General features: G+C 37.8%; 1 protein-coding gene across 2 annotated transcripts in view; it reads right to left on the reverse strand.

The window, feature by feature from the left end:
• The window catches only part of RAPGEF5 (Rap guanine nucleotide exchange factor 5), a 225,900-nt gene that overhangs the window by 131,413 nt on the left and 78,905 nt on the right, over positions 1 to 15,582 (reverse strand). For both annotated transcript variants that reach the window (XM_049642887.1, XM_049642886.1), the window contains exon 7: positions 7,922 to 7,970. In XM_049642887.1, the coding sequence (XP_049498844.1) occupies positions 7,922 to 7,970 (49 nt within the window). The remainder of the gene's footprint in view (positions 1 to 7,921; positions 7,971 to 15,582) is intronic.

Below are 15,582 nucleotides of genomic sequence, written 5' to 3' on the forward strand. Positions count from 1 at the left end.
GCTGAAAGGAATCTCTAAGGTTATCAGATTGTATGCCAATCTCTTCATGATACAAATTGCAATCACTTTGCTAAGGTCGCAGTGACAGTCAATGGCATAAACAGAGCCTAGAACCCCTTTCTTTCTTTTCCAAACTTTAATATCCTAGATACTTAGTTTTAAAGCACTTAACTAGTGATGGACTAAGTAGACAGAGTAAAATATAACAACTGCCAAGGAGATTTACCAATATGGTATTTCTGGCTTTCCAGAAATAGAAGCCCACCATGGCACAATTTCCTATGATCTAAAGATAATGAGAGCTAAAAGTGCTTTGGCTGTGGATTCCTAGAAAAGGGAAAAAACATATCTCCCAAGACTCTAATTAGCTAACATTAGCAGCAGAAGAAGCAATTGAACAAAAAGTGCAAGGATATCTGGGCTAATTCTTGTAAATCTCCTGAAGCCTTAAAATGCAATTCACGCTTGCTAAGGTTAGCATTTGGAGAAAACTGTTTAAAGGCACATCCTAATGCCCTTTTAGAAAATTACAACAAAATGGATTTTTTACTAAGCTAGAGTCTTGAATCATTTATATAATCTATTGATTGGCCATTACTTTTATTTCTGTTTGTACAGTTTGCTGAAATCAAAAACTTTTGCTTTATACGAATTCTTGTTTTAATAGCCCTTGCCAATGAGACATAAATCTGGTATGACCACCTGAGCCCTAATTAACAGTTTTACTGCAAGACATAAGATATTAGGGTAATCAATTCCTTCTGTCATGCCCCAGATGTGTCAACTATCATTTTAATATTTTTGTTAGATATATACCAACTTCTTTTTTCTTCTTCCTTAAAAAAAGAAACCCTCAAAATAGTTTTAGAAAACAACATCAAGCATACACAGAAAGTACCATTCTGCAGCTGGAACTCTATTTTAATTAAGGCTATGCTTAATGTCTCTGAATTTTTTTCACCTCCTAACTACACAGTAATAAGTTTTTCTTTTTCAAACAGTGAGTGACTCATTAATGGTTTTCATTTATGAAACATGTTGTAATTTAATAACAGCAGGGGCCATATTTATCTTTGCTATTGTATCCTCGCATCTTACACTGTACCTGGCATACAGTAGGTGTCAAATTAGAATCTGCAAAAGGCATGAATGAATGCAACACCTAGGGCAGCCTCTCTTATATCTTGTCATTGTTATTTTTCATCTACAGTCAGTGCCAACTCAAGAAGTGAGAGTATAGAGTGAAACAGGTAAGTATCTCTACTACTTTCATATTTGGATTATTTGAATATTTTAATATACAACTTGTTGGTTATTTCTGTCCCAAGACTGCTTACCAAATTTGTTTGAGGTGTACGAGAGAAACATCTTTGTTTTTCTCTAAAACAATCTCATTCACTCACGTTACTTTTCTAAGTAAAAAATATTATATTCAGTTAAAGTCAGGGAAAAGGGTGCCTGGGTGGCTCAGTCGGTTAAATGTCTGACTCTTGACTTTGGCTCAGCTCATGATCTCACGTTCATGAGTTCGGGCCCTACATCAGACTCTGTGCTGATGGTGCGGAGCCTGCTTAGGATTCTGTCTCCTTCTTTCTCTGCCCCTCTTCTGTTTGCACTCTCTGTCTCAAAAAATAAATAAATAAAAATAAACTTTAAAATAAAGTCAGGGATAAAATAAGAATGCCAACTACCAACGACATTAGTCAGCCTTATACTGGAGGACACTGGCTAATGAAATAGTACAAGATAAAAATGGGTTATTTGGACTGGTGAGATGGAGACAAACTAGTCATTATTGATAGGTGATGTATTTGCCCATATAGGAAATCCAAGATCATTTTAAAACAAGCTATTAGAATTCATTTGAGTTCAATACTTTTGCTAGACACAAAATCAAGGGTTCTCATGCAGCAAAAAATACCAATTATAAAAGACAACAAATATAGATGTGGATATCAACAAACTTATTCCAAAGTTTATATGGAGGGGAAAGACCCAGAAGAGCCAACACAGTATTAAAGAAGGACAAAGTTGGATGACTGACACTACATGATGTCAACACTTACTATACAGCTACGGTAATCAAGACAGTGGAGTATTGTCTAAATAATAGAGAAATAGATCAATGGAATAGAGCAAAGAGCCTAGAAATAGACCCCCACAAATCAGTATCTTTGACAAAGGAGCAGAGGAAATGTAACAGATAAAAGAGAGTCTTTTCAACAAGCGATGCTGGAACAACTAGACATTCGCATGCAAAAAAATGAACCCAGACACAGTCCTGACACCTTTCACAAAAATTAACTCAAGGGGCACCTGCGTGGCTCAGCTGCTTAAGTGTCCAACTCTTGGTTTCGGCTCTGGTCATGATCTCACAGTGCGGAGCCTGCTTAGGATTCTGGTTCTCTTCCCCTCCTCCACTCACACACATGCTCTCTAGCTCTCTCTCTCAAAATAAATAAATAAACTTTAAAAAATTAACTCAAAAATGGATCAAAGATCTAATAAAAAAACGCAAAAGTACAGAATTCCTAGAATAAAAAATGCAAAAGTACAGAATTCCTAGAATGTGACAGAGGAGAAAATTTAGACGACCTTGACTATGGCATGACCTTTTAGATACAACACCAAAGACATGATTCCATGAAACAAAGATAAGCTTGGCTTCACTGAAATTAAAAATATCTGCTCTTCAAAAGACAATGGAAAGAGAATGAGAAGACAAGCCACAGACTAGGAGAAAATATTTTCAAAACAGACATCTGAAAAAGAACTGTCCCTCAAAATATACAAAGAACTCTTGAAACTCAAAAAAAAAAAAAAAAATCTCACTAAAAAGTGGGCCAAAGACCTTAACAGACACTTCACCAAAGGTATACAGATGGCAAATAAGCATGTAGAAAGCTGCTCCACATCTTGTGTCATCAGGAAAACACAAATTAAAACAACAACGAGTTGCCACCACACAACTATTAGCGTGGCCAAAGTCCAGAACACTGACAGCAACAAAATGCTGGTAAAGAACGGAGCAACGGTAACTCTCATGCGTTGCTGGTGGGAATGCAAAATGGCATTAGTCACTTTAGCAGGCAGTTTGGCGGTTTCTTATAAAACGAACCATATTCTTTCCACAGCATCCAGAAATTGTGCTCCTTGATATTTATACAAAGAAGTTGAAAGTCTACATCTACACAGAAACCTGCTCAGTGATGTTTATAACAGCTTTATTTATAATTGCCCAAACTAGGAAGCAACCAAGATGCCCTTCAATAGATGAACGGATAAATAAACTGTGGAAGACACAGACAATGGAATATTACTGAGTGCTAAAAAGAAATTAGCTATCAAGCCATGAAGTCATGAAGCAATCTTAAATGCGAATTACTAACTAGGCAAAAGGAGCCAATCTGAAAAGGCTGCATACTCTATGAATACAACTATATGACATTCTGGCAAAGGCAAGACTATGAAAACAGTAAAAGAGGAGTAGTGGCCAGGGTTTGGGAGAAACAAAGAAATAGGTGAAACACAGAGGATTCTTAGGGTAGTGAAACTATTTTGTATGATACTGTAATGGTAGATATATATCATTATACCTTTGCCCAAACCCATAAAATGTACAATAGAGACTGAACCCTAATGCAAACTAGAGACTTTGGGTAGTAATAATGTATCAGTGTAGGTTCACCGATTGTAACAAATGCACCACTCTGAGCTACTGATAGTAGGGGAGGCTGTGTATCGGTAGGGGTAGAGCTCCCATATAGCTCTGTGTCCTTTCTGCTCAATTTTTCTGTGAACCCAAAACTTCCGTAAAAAGTACAGCTTTTAAAACACAAGTGTCATGAAAGATAAAGACTTGAGAAACCATCACAGAAGAGAATTGAAAGAGAGATACAGAGAGAAACAGTTCGTTTACAATAGTAACCAAAATCACAAGGTAACTAAAAATACAAACAAAATGTGCATGGCTGGCCTTTATGGAGAATTTTTTTTAGCAGGATTGAAAATTTGAAAAAATGAGAAAAGATATCCTAAGTTCTTGAATGGAAACGCTTCTTTCCAAAGTGTCAAATGTATCTAATGATCTATAAATGTGATATACTTTAAAATATTCCTGTATCAGATTTCACGGAACCTGGCCAAATAAAACTATGAGAACAAGAAAGGTAAGAAGAGATTTGCCTTATCCCCACCCTGGAAAAAGTCTTATTATAAAGCTTTGATAACTGAAACAATATATATGAATTTCATATATGATGGAGTTGGCATCATACCCAATGGATGCTACTGGGGTGACTGACTTAGCATAAAGAAAACATAAAACTTGATTTCTACCAGACATCATATACAAAAAAAATTCCAGAGGACTTAAAGTCCTGAATGTGAAAAACCAAACTTTAACACTGTCTACACCTAGCTATCAGCCTATCTATTCCATTTTTAGTAATTTATTATAGAAAATAATTAGAAAAGGGAAAAATGATACAAGTCTAAGAATATATCCTTAGGTCCTTCTATTGTTATTTAGGACAGGGAGAAAAACCCTAAATATACAACAAAGAATTAGTTAAATGAATTTTATAGTATATATAGCTAATGAAACTGAAGATATAGATTCATATTATTGACATGCAAATGAATCCTGTACAAAGTAGATTATATATAGCTACAGTAATCAAGCCTGGTGGATACCAACAGAATCTGTTCAATGGAGAAGAACAGATAACCTGGAAATATATCCACACAAAGGCATAAAAGCAATTCAATTTAAGAAAGATGGTCTCTTCAACAAATGGTGATGGGGCAACTGGACATTAATAAGCCAAAAAAAAAAAAAAACCGACAAAAACAAAAACAAAAACAAAAAAACAAACCAAACCAAAACAAAAACCCTCCGACCTAAGTCTTACACCTTACACAAAAACTAAAAAATTAGCTATTAGGGAAATGCAAAAAGTGAGATATCACTTCATGCCTATTAGAATGGTTAAAATAAAAACCAGTGACAATACCAAATTCTGACAAGGATGTGGAGAAGCTGGATCACTTACACATTGCTAGCAAGAACGCAAAATGGTATAGCTGCTCTGAAAAACAGCTCGGTAGTTTCTTAAAAAACTAAACATGCAACTACCCAACAACCGAGCGACCGTACTCATCGGCATTTGTTCCAGAGAAATGAAGACGTAGGTTCACATAAAAACCTATTCATGAATGTTTGCAGATGCAGTTTAATTGATAATAGTCCCACACTGCAAACAACCCAGATGTCCTTCAATGGGTGAATGGTAAACATACTGACATACACTCCTATGGTGGAATACTCTACAGCAATAAAAAGTAATGAACTACTGATGTACAGCAACCTGAATGAATCTCCAGAGAATTATGGCAAGTGAAAAGAGATATTTCCAAATGGTTATACACTGTATGATTCATTTATATAATGTTTTTGAAGGGACAAAACCTATACAAATAGAGAACAGATTAATAATTGCCATGGGTTAAGGGGGTAGAAAGGGTAGGAAGAAAGTCAGTGTAGCTACCCAAGAGCAACAAGAGGGATCCTTGTAGTGATGGAAGAAATATTCTGTATCAGAGTCAATATCCTGGTTGTGATATTGTTCTATAGTTTTGCCAAATATTGTTAGGTGAAACTGGAAAAAGGAAATGTGGGGTCTCTGTATTATTTCTTACAGCTGCATATGAACATATAATTACCTCAAAAAAAAGAATGCAGATAAAATGATCCCAATTTTATCAAATCTGCATATTAATATATAATAATATAGTATCTACATACTAATACAGAAACATCTGGAAACATATACAAGAAAAGTAACAGTGGTTATCTCTGTTGGTGAGATAATGAGTGATTTTTCACTTTCTTCATACGCTCATTTATTAGCAAAGTTTTTTCAATGAGCATGCTATACTGTAATAGTAAGAAAAAGATAATCAAAACTATTTTTATTATGAAAAGAAGAAATGTATGCTCATTACATACAGTTTTTGGCAATGAATACTGTATCAATTCTTCAAAATATCATTTTACAAGCTGTTTAAACATTCCATTGTACTTCTCAATTTTCTTATTTCTTTATTATGAGGACTTAGGGATTGTTTGTAATTTCTTACTTCTTAAAAAAATGCAATGGATTCCTTCTACCTGAATCTTCACATGCATCGTCCCCAACATTTGTGCACGTGTGAAAGACCATTTCACTGTCCTGAGCAGCTGCCCAAGTTGTGTTCACACTCCAAGCTCCACACATCAATTAAGTAAGCAAAACAGGTCCAACTTCATACAGCCACATCAAGGAATAATAAAATTAACTTCACACCAAAACTTTTATTTTGCACAATCTAACCTATAGAGGTCTTGCTTACTTCTCTTCACCTCCAGAAAATCAAACTTCTTAGCTTGACATCCAAAACTTACCTCTTTTCTCCTTGTTCACCTGGGTCCAGCCACTCACACCTCTTTACTGTTCCCCAAACACATTTTGCACCCCTGTGCCCAAAGGCACTTGTTCCGATGGCCACATGTCCCACCCCTTCACTGCCTTCAGGTCTTGCTCAAATGCCCCCTACCAGAGGCCTTCCCATCGCACTTTGTGCATATTAGCAACCCCTCTTCTCCAGCCTCCCTATCTATTTTTTTTCTCCAGCCATGACACCCTGGAAGTTAATTATTTCCCTTAACTTTTTCTGAAACTTGAAAAAAAAAAATTCCCGACACTGCCATTCCAACTCAAACAGACTGTAAGTTTTGTCTTCTTATGATGCCAGGAAACAACAACAGCTCTAGCACATTAATTTCTAGGCCCTCCCTCCCAAAACCTTTATATTGATGTCTTTTCTCCATCTTGGTCTCCACCTATGCAAATAGCCAAGTTCGGATGCCGGCACTTAGGAGCCCTATTCAGGCTGTACTTTCTGTTCACTATCCTGGGGGGTCAAGATCACTGTTCTCTGCATCCTTCTCTCTAACTTTATAGCATGCAGTCTCTGTGTCCTCCACATCAGCCAAATCAGCAAAGAAAATAGTATAAATATAATAAGCTCATTCATACTAAGGTGCGTTTGATTCAAAACCTAACTGTGAGAAAAGCAAATTCCTAGAGTTTCTTTTTTTTCTCCTTAGAGTTTCTAATTGGAAAAAGAAAGATGTAAAATGGATGGTTTGTGTTCTCACAATATTTCTGTTCCATTTATTTCTTCAATTTTTTTCATAGTCTTTCTGTCTGCAAAGTCCTATTCCAGTTTACCGTGACCCAAGAAGCATCTCCCTTGTGTTTGTCATGCTATTCAGCATTGATCTCCTCCCTCTGAACAGCAAAGGATGCCTCCTTCTGATACTCCTCTTAAGTGTTTTTCTACTTCAGCGAGTCTCCATCTCATATTGAATTTCAGCAGAGTATGGCTTTCTCTCTTTCAAAATGTATTTGAAAGCTCCCTTTTTCTCTCCACATATCGCTTCCACATCATATCCTACAGGTATTAGGGATCAGATCCACTCAATTAGTCTTACATGAAATGCTTGCTTTTAAATGGCATTACACAAATCTTTTTAGAAGAAACTACTTTGAGATGAAAAACATACCCTTAAACAGAGACCACCTTTATGTTAGTTTACTCTGTCATTATGGTAGGTAAATACAATGTGGTTTGCTTTCTTGGGTTGTGTACTTACACTTTTTTCATAGTTGCAATGGACTACAAACATTTATTTTTAATTTCATTTTTCCTTGAAATATGAAATAAAACAAGGCAGTAAAATTTTAAAGAACGACATATAGTAGCTTATGCTGTTTCAATGGGAGAGTATATAATTTTGAAAACAAATAGTGATACTTTTTTGCATTCTGCATCAAAACTTCCTGAGATTAGCTCAGCCCCAGGAAGGACTACTCACCAGACTTCCTTGCTTTCAAAGCAATCACAGCTGCAAGCTCTCTCTGCACCTGATATTAGGGGGGTAAAAAATCAAATTAGGACAAGAAAAATGAAGCTATCAAAAGCAGTACTTTGTGTTTGGGTATGCACCAAAATCAAGAGTTATTGCAATTAAAGTTATGTTTGCTGTCACTTTTTTGGCTTTTGTTTGTTTTTAGTAGGATGGAAAAACCTCTGCAAAGGAATTTTAGGTCAAAAATCTCAAAGAATCATATTGACTTAAAATAAATTACACAGTTGCCACAACGTATACATTGTGAAACATTGGCAGTTTTGCTGTGATGAAGGGAAGAGCCTCAAAACTGTAATTATAAAACATTCAGAAATAATTCAAATAACAAATTATTAAAACACGCAAGATACCTTGGCAAAGATACTAAATACTATTTATCCCTCAAAGATTCTAGCTTACACAGAAATTCTAGAAACGTTAAAATAGATGATCCTGGTGTAATTGGATCTCTACTCAAACACAATCAATGTTCACTTCAAGTCTGACAGGTTTACAGCAACCATTTTGGAAAATATGCCACATAAAAGTAAGTGTCATTCACTCAGTGAAATGGAAATAGACAAAATGAACTTTAATAAGTGCCTTCAACCCCACTTATTTGTCCAGATTTTTGGTTGCTCACTGTCTCTCTCCACCACCCCACACTTTGAATGCTTAAGTCCTTTCCTAAAAGCATTCTCAAAGAGGAACATAAAACAAAACCAAAAACGATAACCACAGTTACTTTTGGGGCACCTGGGTGTCTTGGTCAGTTGGGTGTCCGACTTTGGCTCAGGTCATGATATCATGGTTTGTGGGTTCAGCCCCATGTTGGGTTCTCTGCTCCTGGAGCAGAGCCCATTTCAGATCCTCTGTCCCCCCCACCTCTGCCCGTCCCCCATTTGTTCCCTCTCAAAAAATAAACATTAAAACAAAAATAACCATAGTCACTTTAAAAAAAAAATTTTAATGTTTTTATTTATTTTTGAGAGAAGAGCACAAGTGAGGGAGGGGCAGAGAGAGGGGGAGACACAGAATCTGAAGCAGGCTCCAGGCTCTGAGCTGTCAGCACAGAGACCGATGCGGGGATCGAACTCACAGACTGTGAGATCATGACCTGAGCTGAAGTCAGACACTTATCTTACTAAGCCACCAAGAACCCCAACCATAGTCACTTTCAAAAATAACATTTTCACTTTAACTTCACTTCACTTCACATAACACTTTCAAAAATACCCCCCCCCCAAAAAAAAAAAAAAGATACCATGAAGATAATCTTTGGGATATCTATGTTTAGCAGCAACAAAAATTCCATAATGAGCAAGCTCATTCCTCTCTAGGATTAAGCTTAGAAGTGTATGTGCATTCATGTGTTTGGAAGTGCTGGTGAGTTTGGAAGTGTCCTGAAGCTTAATACATTACACTAATGACATTTTATAGGGAGAACTCACAAGTTCAAGGTTACAGAAGATTTGCTATTAAAATTGATCTAATATGTATTCATTTATTTGAAGGCGAAAGTAGATATATACGCTATACTCTGGGACTCCACTGTGAACTGCTTTCACGATGGCTAGGCATCACCACAAGAGGAAGGCAGCTTCCTTCACTACTGCTTTACCGCTGTGTTTTCCCTGTCTGGCTAGTACACGGGCCATGCAAAAAGGGTATATTCTTGATTTAGCCCCTTCTATGATACCTTAAGACTCTCTCTGGAAAATTATTCAGTAATGAGAAGACCATCAGTCCCTCTCCAACCATGGGATGTCAGCTCTGAAAATGCTCATAGTAGGAAAATTTGCGGTTGAAAAATGTAGGGAACGGGCACCTGGGTAGGTCAGTTGGTTAAGTGTCTGACTCTTGATTTTGGCTCAGGTCATGATCTCGTGCAATTCATGGGTTTGAGCTCTGTGTTGGGCTCTGAACTGGCAGTGCAGAACCTGCTTGGGATTCTCTCTCTCCCTCTCTCTCTGCCCCTCCCCTGCTTGCACATGCTCTCGTTCTCTCTCTTTCTCATGACATAAACAACAAACTTAAAACAGAAAAAAAAAAAGAACTTCAGGAGAAAAAGAGGGCCAAGGGGAAAAAGGATACATGACCACCAAAAATCCTTTACAAATACTTGCGTGGGTAGTCAAATAAAAACAGTCACAAATGAAAACACCATTTATTGCATCCTTTACATATTTGAAGTTGTTTATAAGTTTTATTGTAATATGACCCTCTCTATTCGGGATTTTCCTCTCTCACAGTGTCACAAATTCTCAGGGGTGGGGGCAAAGATGCAGACAATAAACCGGGATCTTGTCAATGGCTTCCTGATTTTACAACCTCCCAGGGAAGATCCCATCGTGGCTCAGGGACAGGAAGTCAATTTTCCATACCTGAAATTCACAGATATTCAGTTTTTCTTTCTCTAATTAGAAATAAATCTCAAAATATAAAGAGCTCAAAAAAACGAAGGGATTAGATTCCCAACTTCCTATGGTATCTCATCTTTTCAAAGATTTGGTGGGGCAAGAAAGGGAAGAACAGGGTACATAAGAAACTGACACAACACTTTGGCAGAGCTGGAAGAGAGGAGAGAGGCCAGTGAGAGAGACAAGAATTTCACAGGTGAATGGAGAAGAAATCTGAGTTTAAAAAAAATTTTTTTAAGTAAATGAGATTACTCTATAGAACTACACTAAATCCCCTGAATGTCTGCCATCAGGGAGGATGTAAGAGTGTTTTACGCGGAGTGGGGTGTGTAATAGCTTCCCTGTTTCTGCTCCAGGATGGAGGTTTTTGATAAAAAACCCAAGGTTAGGTATTCTTCCTACAAAACAAAAAGGACAAAGTGCAGATCAAGCAAAAACACAAACTAGCTAAGATCTTATTGCAGCTTCCTATAGCATCTTAACAGAACCTTTTTTTTTTTTTTTTTTAAAGCACACTGGCATGTATTTAATCATTTTCAAATGAATGACTAATTCCTATCTTCTGCATGGAAGTTCTACTGAGGCAGGGACCTGTTTGTCTTTTTATGGTAGCAAGAATCAGCAATCATTCATTGACCCACAGGAGGTGGATGCATAAGTAATCTTTAACCAAAAAAAACCAAAAACCAAAAAACAAACAAACAAAAAAACCTAGAAAGGACCTAGGGGAGAGAAAAATGCAAAGAGAAGACATTCCCCACTAATAAGCTACTCCCAGCAGGAATTTTCAGAAAAGAATATGAGCGGGACTCGGAGCCTCCTATGCAAATATTATTGTGTTGAAAACTAAAACTTTGAGAAGCTGCAGAAACAGAAACTAGAATTTTATTTAAGTACTAATAAAGGACTGGTTGGCCCTGAACAAGCAATCCCATGTTCCAGCACCAGTCTAGGCTTCAGATGGCCAGGACCCTAGCCCACATTTGGACAACTTCCTGAGAGATCCTGAGCAAAAGCCATCCTGCTCATATTACAGCATCCAGCTATAATATGCTCCCGAATTCCTGACATTCAGGAACTGGCTTTTTGTGGGTTTTTTAATAATGTTTTTTTTTATTTATGTTTGAGAGAGAGAGAGAGAGAGAGAGACAGACAGACAGACAGACAGGAGTAGGGCAGAGGGAGGGAGACAGGGGACAGAGAATCTCAAGCAGGCTCCATGATGTCAGCGTAGAGACCAACACTGGGCTCAAACACACAAACTGTGAGATCATGACCTGAGCTGGAATCGAGAGTTGGATGCTTAATCAGGCACCCCCAGGAACTATTTGAGATAATAAATGTATAGTTTTAAATCACTAAATTTTGAGGCAGTTTGTTATACCCAGGAGTCTTTTACAAGAAAAAGGTTATTTTTTTTAATTTATTTACTTGTGTTGTTAGTTAACCTTAGTTTCTCTCACTGTGACTACAGTGAACCCTCTTCCTATATCAGGCTCAAGAAATACACTTGCAGGAGCACCTGGGTGGCTCAGTCAGTTGAGCATCAGACCCTCGATTTTGGCTCAGTTCGTGATCCTACAGTTGGTGAGCTCGAGCCCTGCAATGGGCTCTGTGTGACAGCACAAAGTCACTTGGGACTCTCTCTCTCCCTCTCTGCTCCTCCCCTGTTCATGCTCTCTTTCTCTCTCTCTCTCCCAAAGTAAATAAATACAAATATAAACATCAAAAAAATACAGATACACATGCAGAGCCAAGAGCCACATTCTGATACACGTCATTGTTTTTATTTAATGTGGGCACTAAACCACTGCCCAGGCAGTAGATAGAAGTGGACAAATACTACCTTGGCCTTGTCTATCGTAACGCTTCCCCACTATGACCTGAAGCCCTTGTGGCGAGATGTACTTCAGAATTGAAACCTTTATACATTTCAGAAAGGGATCCTATCTATGTCACATCCTCAGCAAGGTCCAGGGTGGCAACATGTAATCAGAAATCAGACGCACGAATATATATCTGCAATGAAATGCATCATTATTCATACCAAATGAGGCAACAGAAGATTAGAAAAAGCCTCAGGATGTTCGGTGCAGTTTAGACTTTGTCACCCAGTTATGAGAAACTTGTTTTTCAGAGCTTTTATATTTCAGAACTGAGTAATAGATGATACACCTCTATGAACTGTACACTCAAAGGTTCCCTCCCTCATTTTTTCCATCAGGTTTTCTCTTGTCAAACAGCTATAGAGTCACTGCTTTATTAAGAAATGCTTTCTTTAACTAGCTTGGCTTTTCATCGATCTACTTCAGCAGTTCCCAACCCTGACTGCATACTAGAATCACCGGGGGAGCTTTAAAAAAAAAACTACTGATACTGAGCCCCAGATGAGTCAGAATCTCTTGGGGGAGAGTCCAGGCATCAGTACTTGCTGCTATTGTTGTTTCAAAGGTCCCTAGTGATTCCAGGCTGTTTCCGAGGCTGAGAATCACTATTCAGTAAGGTATCTCAGTTTTCCCAAGACTCAACCTTTTAATCTTATAGTCATTTCAACGGGCAGTCCATCTTTCCTTTTTATGTTATTCTCCTCTAATATAATTCCACTGTAAAGGAACATGGCCTTTCCCGTATTTTAGGTATAGAACCATGCTGTAATCCAATCAAATGATAAAATTCTGTTACTACGTCAGCAGTTTCACAGACACAAACTACTCAAGTACACGGAAAACTGCAAGGACACTTTTTAAAAACCTTAAACTTTAATTAAAATATAGTTTACTCAATACACAAGAGCACTAAATAATTCAAAACTCATCTGTAGCTTAGGGTCTATTTGTTTGCTCTTGTGAATATCTACATCAAAGGTAATTAAGGGACCAAGATATCTCAAAACTTTCCCTCTCCCCTTGTTACTCATCAGAAACATGTTGCAACATTTTAAATGTTTATTTATTTTGAGAGACAGCATGTGCACACATGAACAGGGGAGGGGCAGAGCGAGAGCGAGAGTGAGAGCGAGAGAGAGAATGAATCCCAAGCAGCCTTTATGCTGTCAGCACAGAACCCAACATGGAGCTTGATCTCACATGAACCACAAGATCACAACCAGAGCTCAGAGTCTGTTGCTTAACTGTGTGATTACACAACCCAGGTGCCCAAGCACTGTTTTAAAGGTCTTCAATAACCAGCATGGCTGGTCACAAAATAGTCCTGAAATTCAACAAGAATTTGTCTTCTCTTCTCCTTTACACTTTAACAGTGCCTTCAGCCCCCAAATCCAAAGGAAGCTATTTTTGTAACAATGCCAAGACTCAAGAGGCAACAGAAAGTGTCAAATGCAAACTCTGAGTGCCAGGGAGGATCTCTGGGAGAGGTTAACTGAGAAGACATGGAGGAAGAGACCCTTGAAAACCAAGCTGGATAGAATGAAGCTCATTGTGAAAAGACAGATCAATTGTGGCAAAGGTCTTAGAAAAGCAGAGGGTAGTCCTTACAAACTAACTTTGAATAAATCACCAATTCAAAGACTTCCTAAAGGTTTTTAGTAAATCTATTAATTTTAGAAACACTTAAATTTTTATACCATGATAGAAATGTTTTTAAAAGAGGGGAGCCAGGGTGGCTCAGTCGGTTAAGCCTCCCACTTCAACTCAGGTCATGATCTCACGGTTTGTGAGTTCAGCCCCGTAATGGGCTCTGTGCTGACAGCTCAGAGCCTGGAGCCTGCTTCGGATTCTGTGTCTCCCTCCCTCTCTGCCCTCCCCTGCTCGTGCTCTCTCTCTCTCCCTCAAAAATACATAAAAAAATTTAAAAACACAGAAACCATTTTCTCAATTCCCTAAATTAAATGTAAGAAGAAACAGTATCCAATTTTCTCCCCTGTCATATTCCCAATTATACTCACTTTTTAAACCACTATAAAATCTTAAGCTAGTAAGGACGTTAAGGACTCCAGAAAAAAACAAATAAATATGCTTCTTTTTTTTTTTAATTTTTTAACATTTATTTATTTTTGAGACAGAGAGAGACAGAGCATGAATGGGGGAGGGTCAGAGAGAGAGGGAGACACAGAATCCGAAACAGGCTCCAGGCTCTGAGCTGTCAGCACAGAGCCCGACGCAGGGCTTGAACCCACGGACCACGAGATCATGACCTGAGCCGAAGTCGGACGCTCAACCGACTGAGCCACGCAGGCGCCCCTAAATATGCTTCTTGAAGTAATTAACACACTTTTAGATAAGATACAAACTGAGCACTGATGCTGGCTAGACTTTTGTCCTATGAAGGAACTCCCAAGAACTACGTTACAATTTTCTTTGTTCTTTCCTCAGAGGACTGTTTTCCTATTTCCAAATTCATTATTTTGTTCTGAAGAGCTAATATTGCCACAAGCCTGACATAAGGCTAATCTTGTGATTACCTGTTATTAGAAAACCAATAATTAGAAACCAATAATTAGAAAATTAAGAAGGTTATTTATACATCTGTCTAGACACTACTCCTCTCCACCTAAGAGTTTATTTACCAATAGTTGTTTTCCTGGTCATTTTTGTCACCGTATCAAAGATGTATTTGTTAAGCATGCTGGCATGATAAAATATGCTTACTCATCTATTTCAAGTCCATTAGGGATATCTAAAAAATCTTTTATACACAATTTTATGTTGAACATATGCAGATATGCCTATTTACTTTATTATAGCTTAGACAACAACCGACCATTCAAGAGACCAATATGTATGGAGAAGTGGCCGGAAAACAACAAGATGCACTGGAATCAAGTCCTTCACTTAGGTTTTTAAGTCTGTTATTTAAGTCTGCTACATGTGCATACATCTGCTTTCACAGAGGTTCACATTAAAAAGATCTGGCAATTTTTAGGTGATCACAAGCATGGTGTAAATTAACAATGGAAATGAGGTTACTCAGAATGAGTAACAATGTTTTTAGGAACATTACAAGAAGGATAACATTCAGGCCACCAAAAAAAAAAAAAAAAAAACCAAAACCCAAATCTGATAGAATCCAGAAAGACCAACATCTGGAATGTATTCGGTGTGGAGTATCATCGGTTTAGGTTCATGAGGAGTAGACAGTGTCCACAGGAGGATAACTGGGGCATAGCCCCCTCCTTGTAGCTAAATGTGCAAATGCTGCACCCTTTATTCCCCCGGTCCTCTCTGAAGGATTTGACGCTGTTTCCTATTC

Source organism: Panthera uncia, chromosome A2, assembly GCF_023721935.1.
Source record: "Panthera uncia isolate 11264 chromosome A2, Puncia_PCG_1.0, whole genome shotgun sequence".
NCBI classification, from domain to species: Eukaryota; Metazoa; Chordata; class Mammalia; order Carnivora; family Felidae; genus Panthera; species Panthera uncia.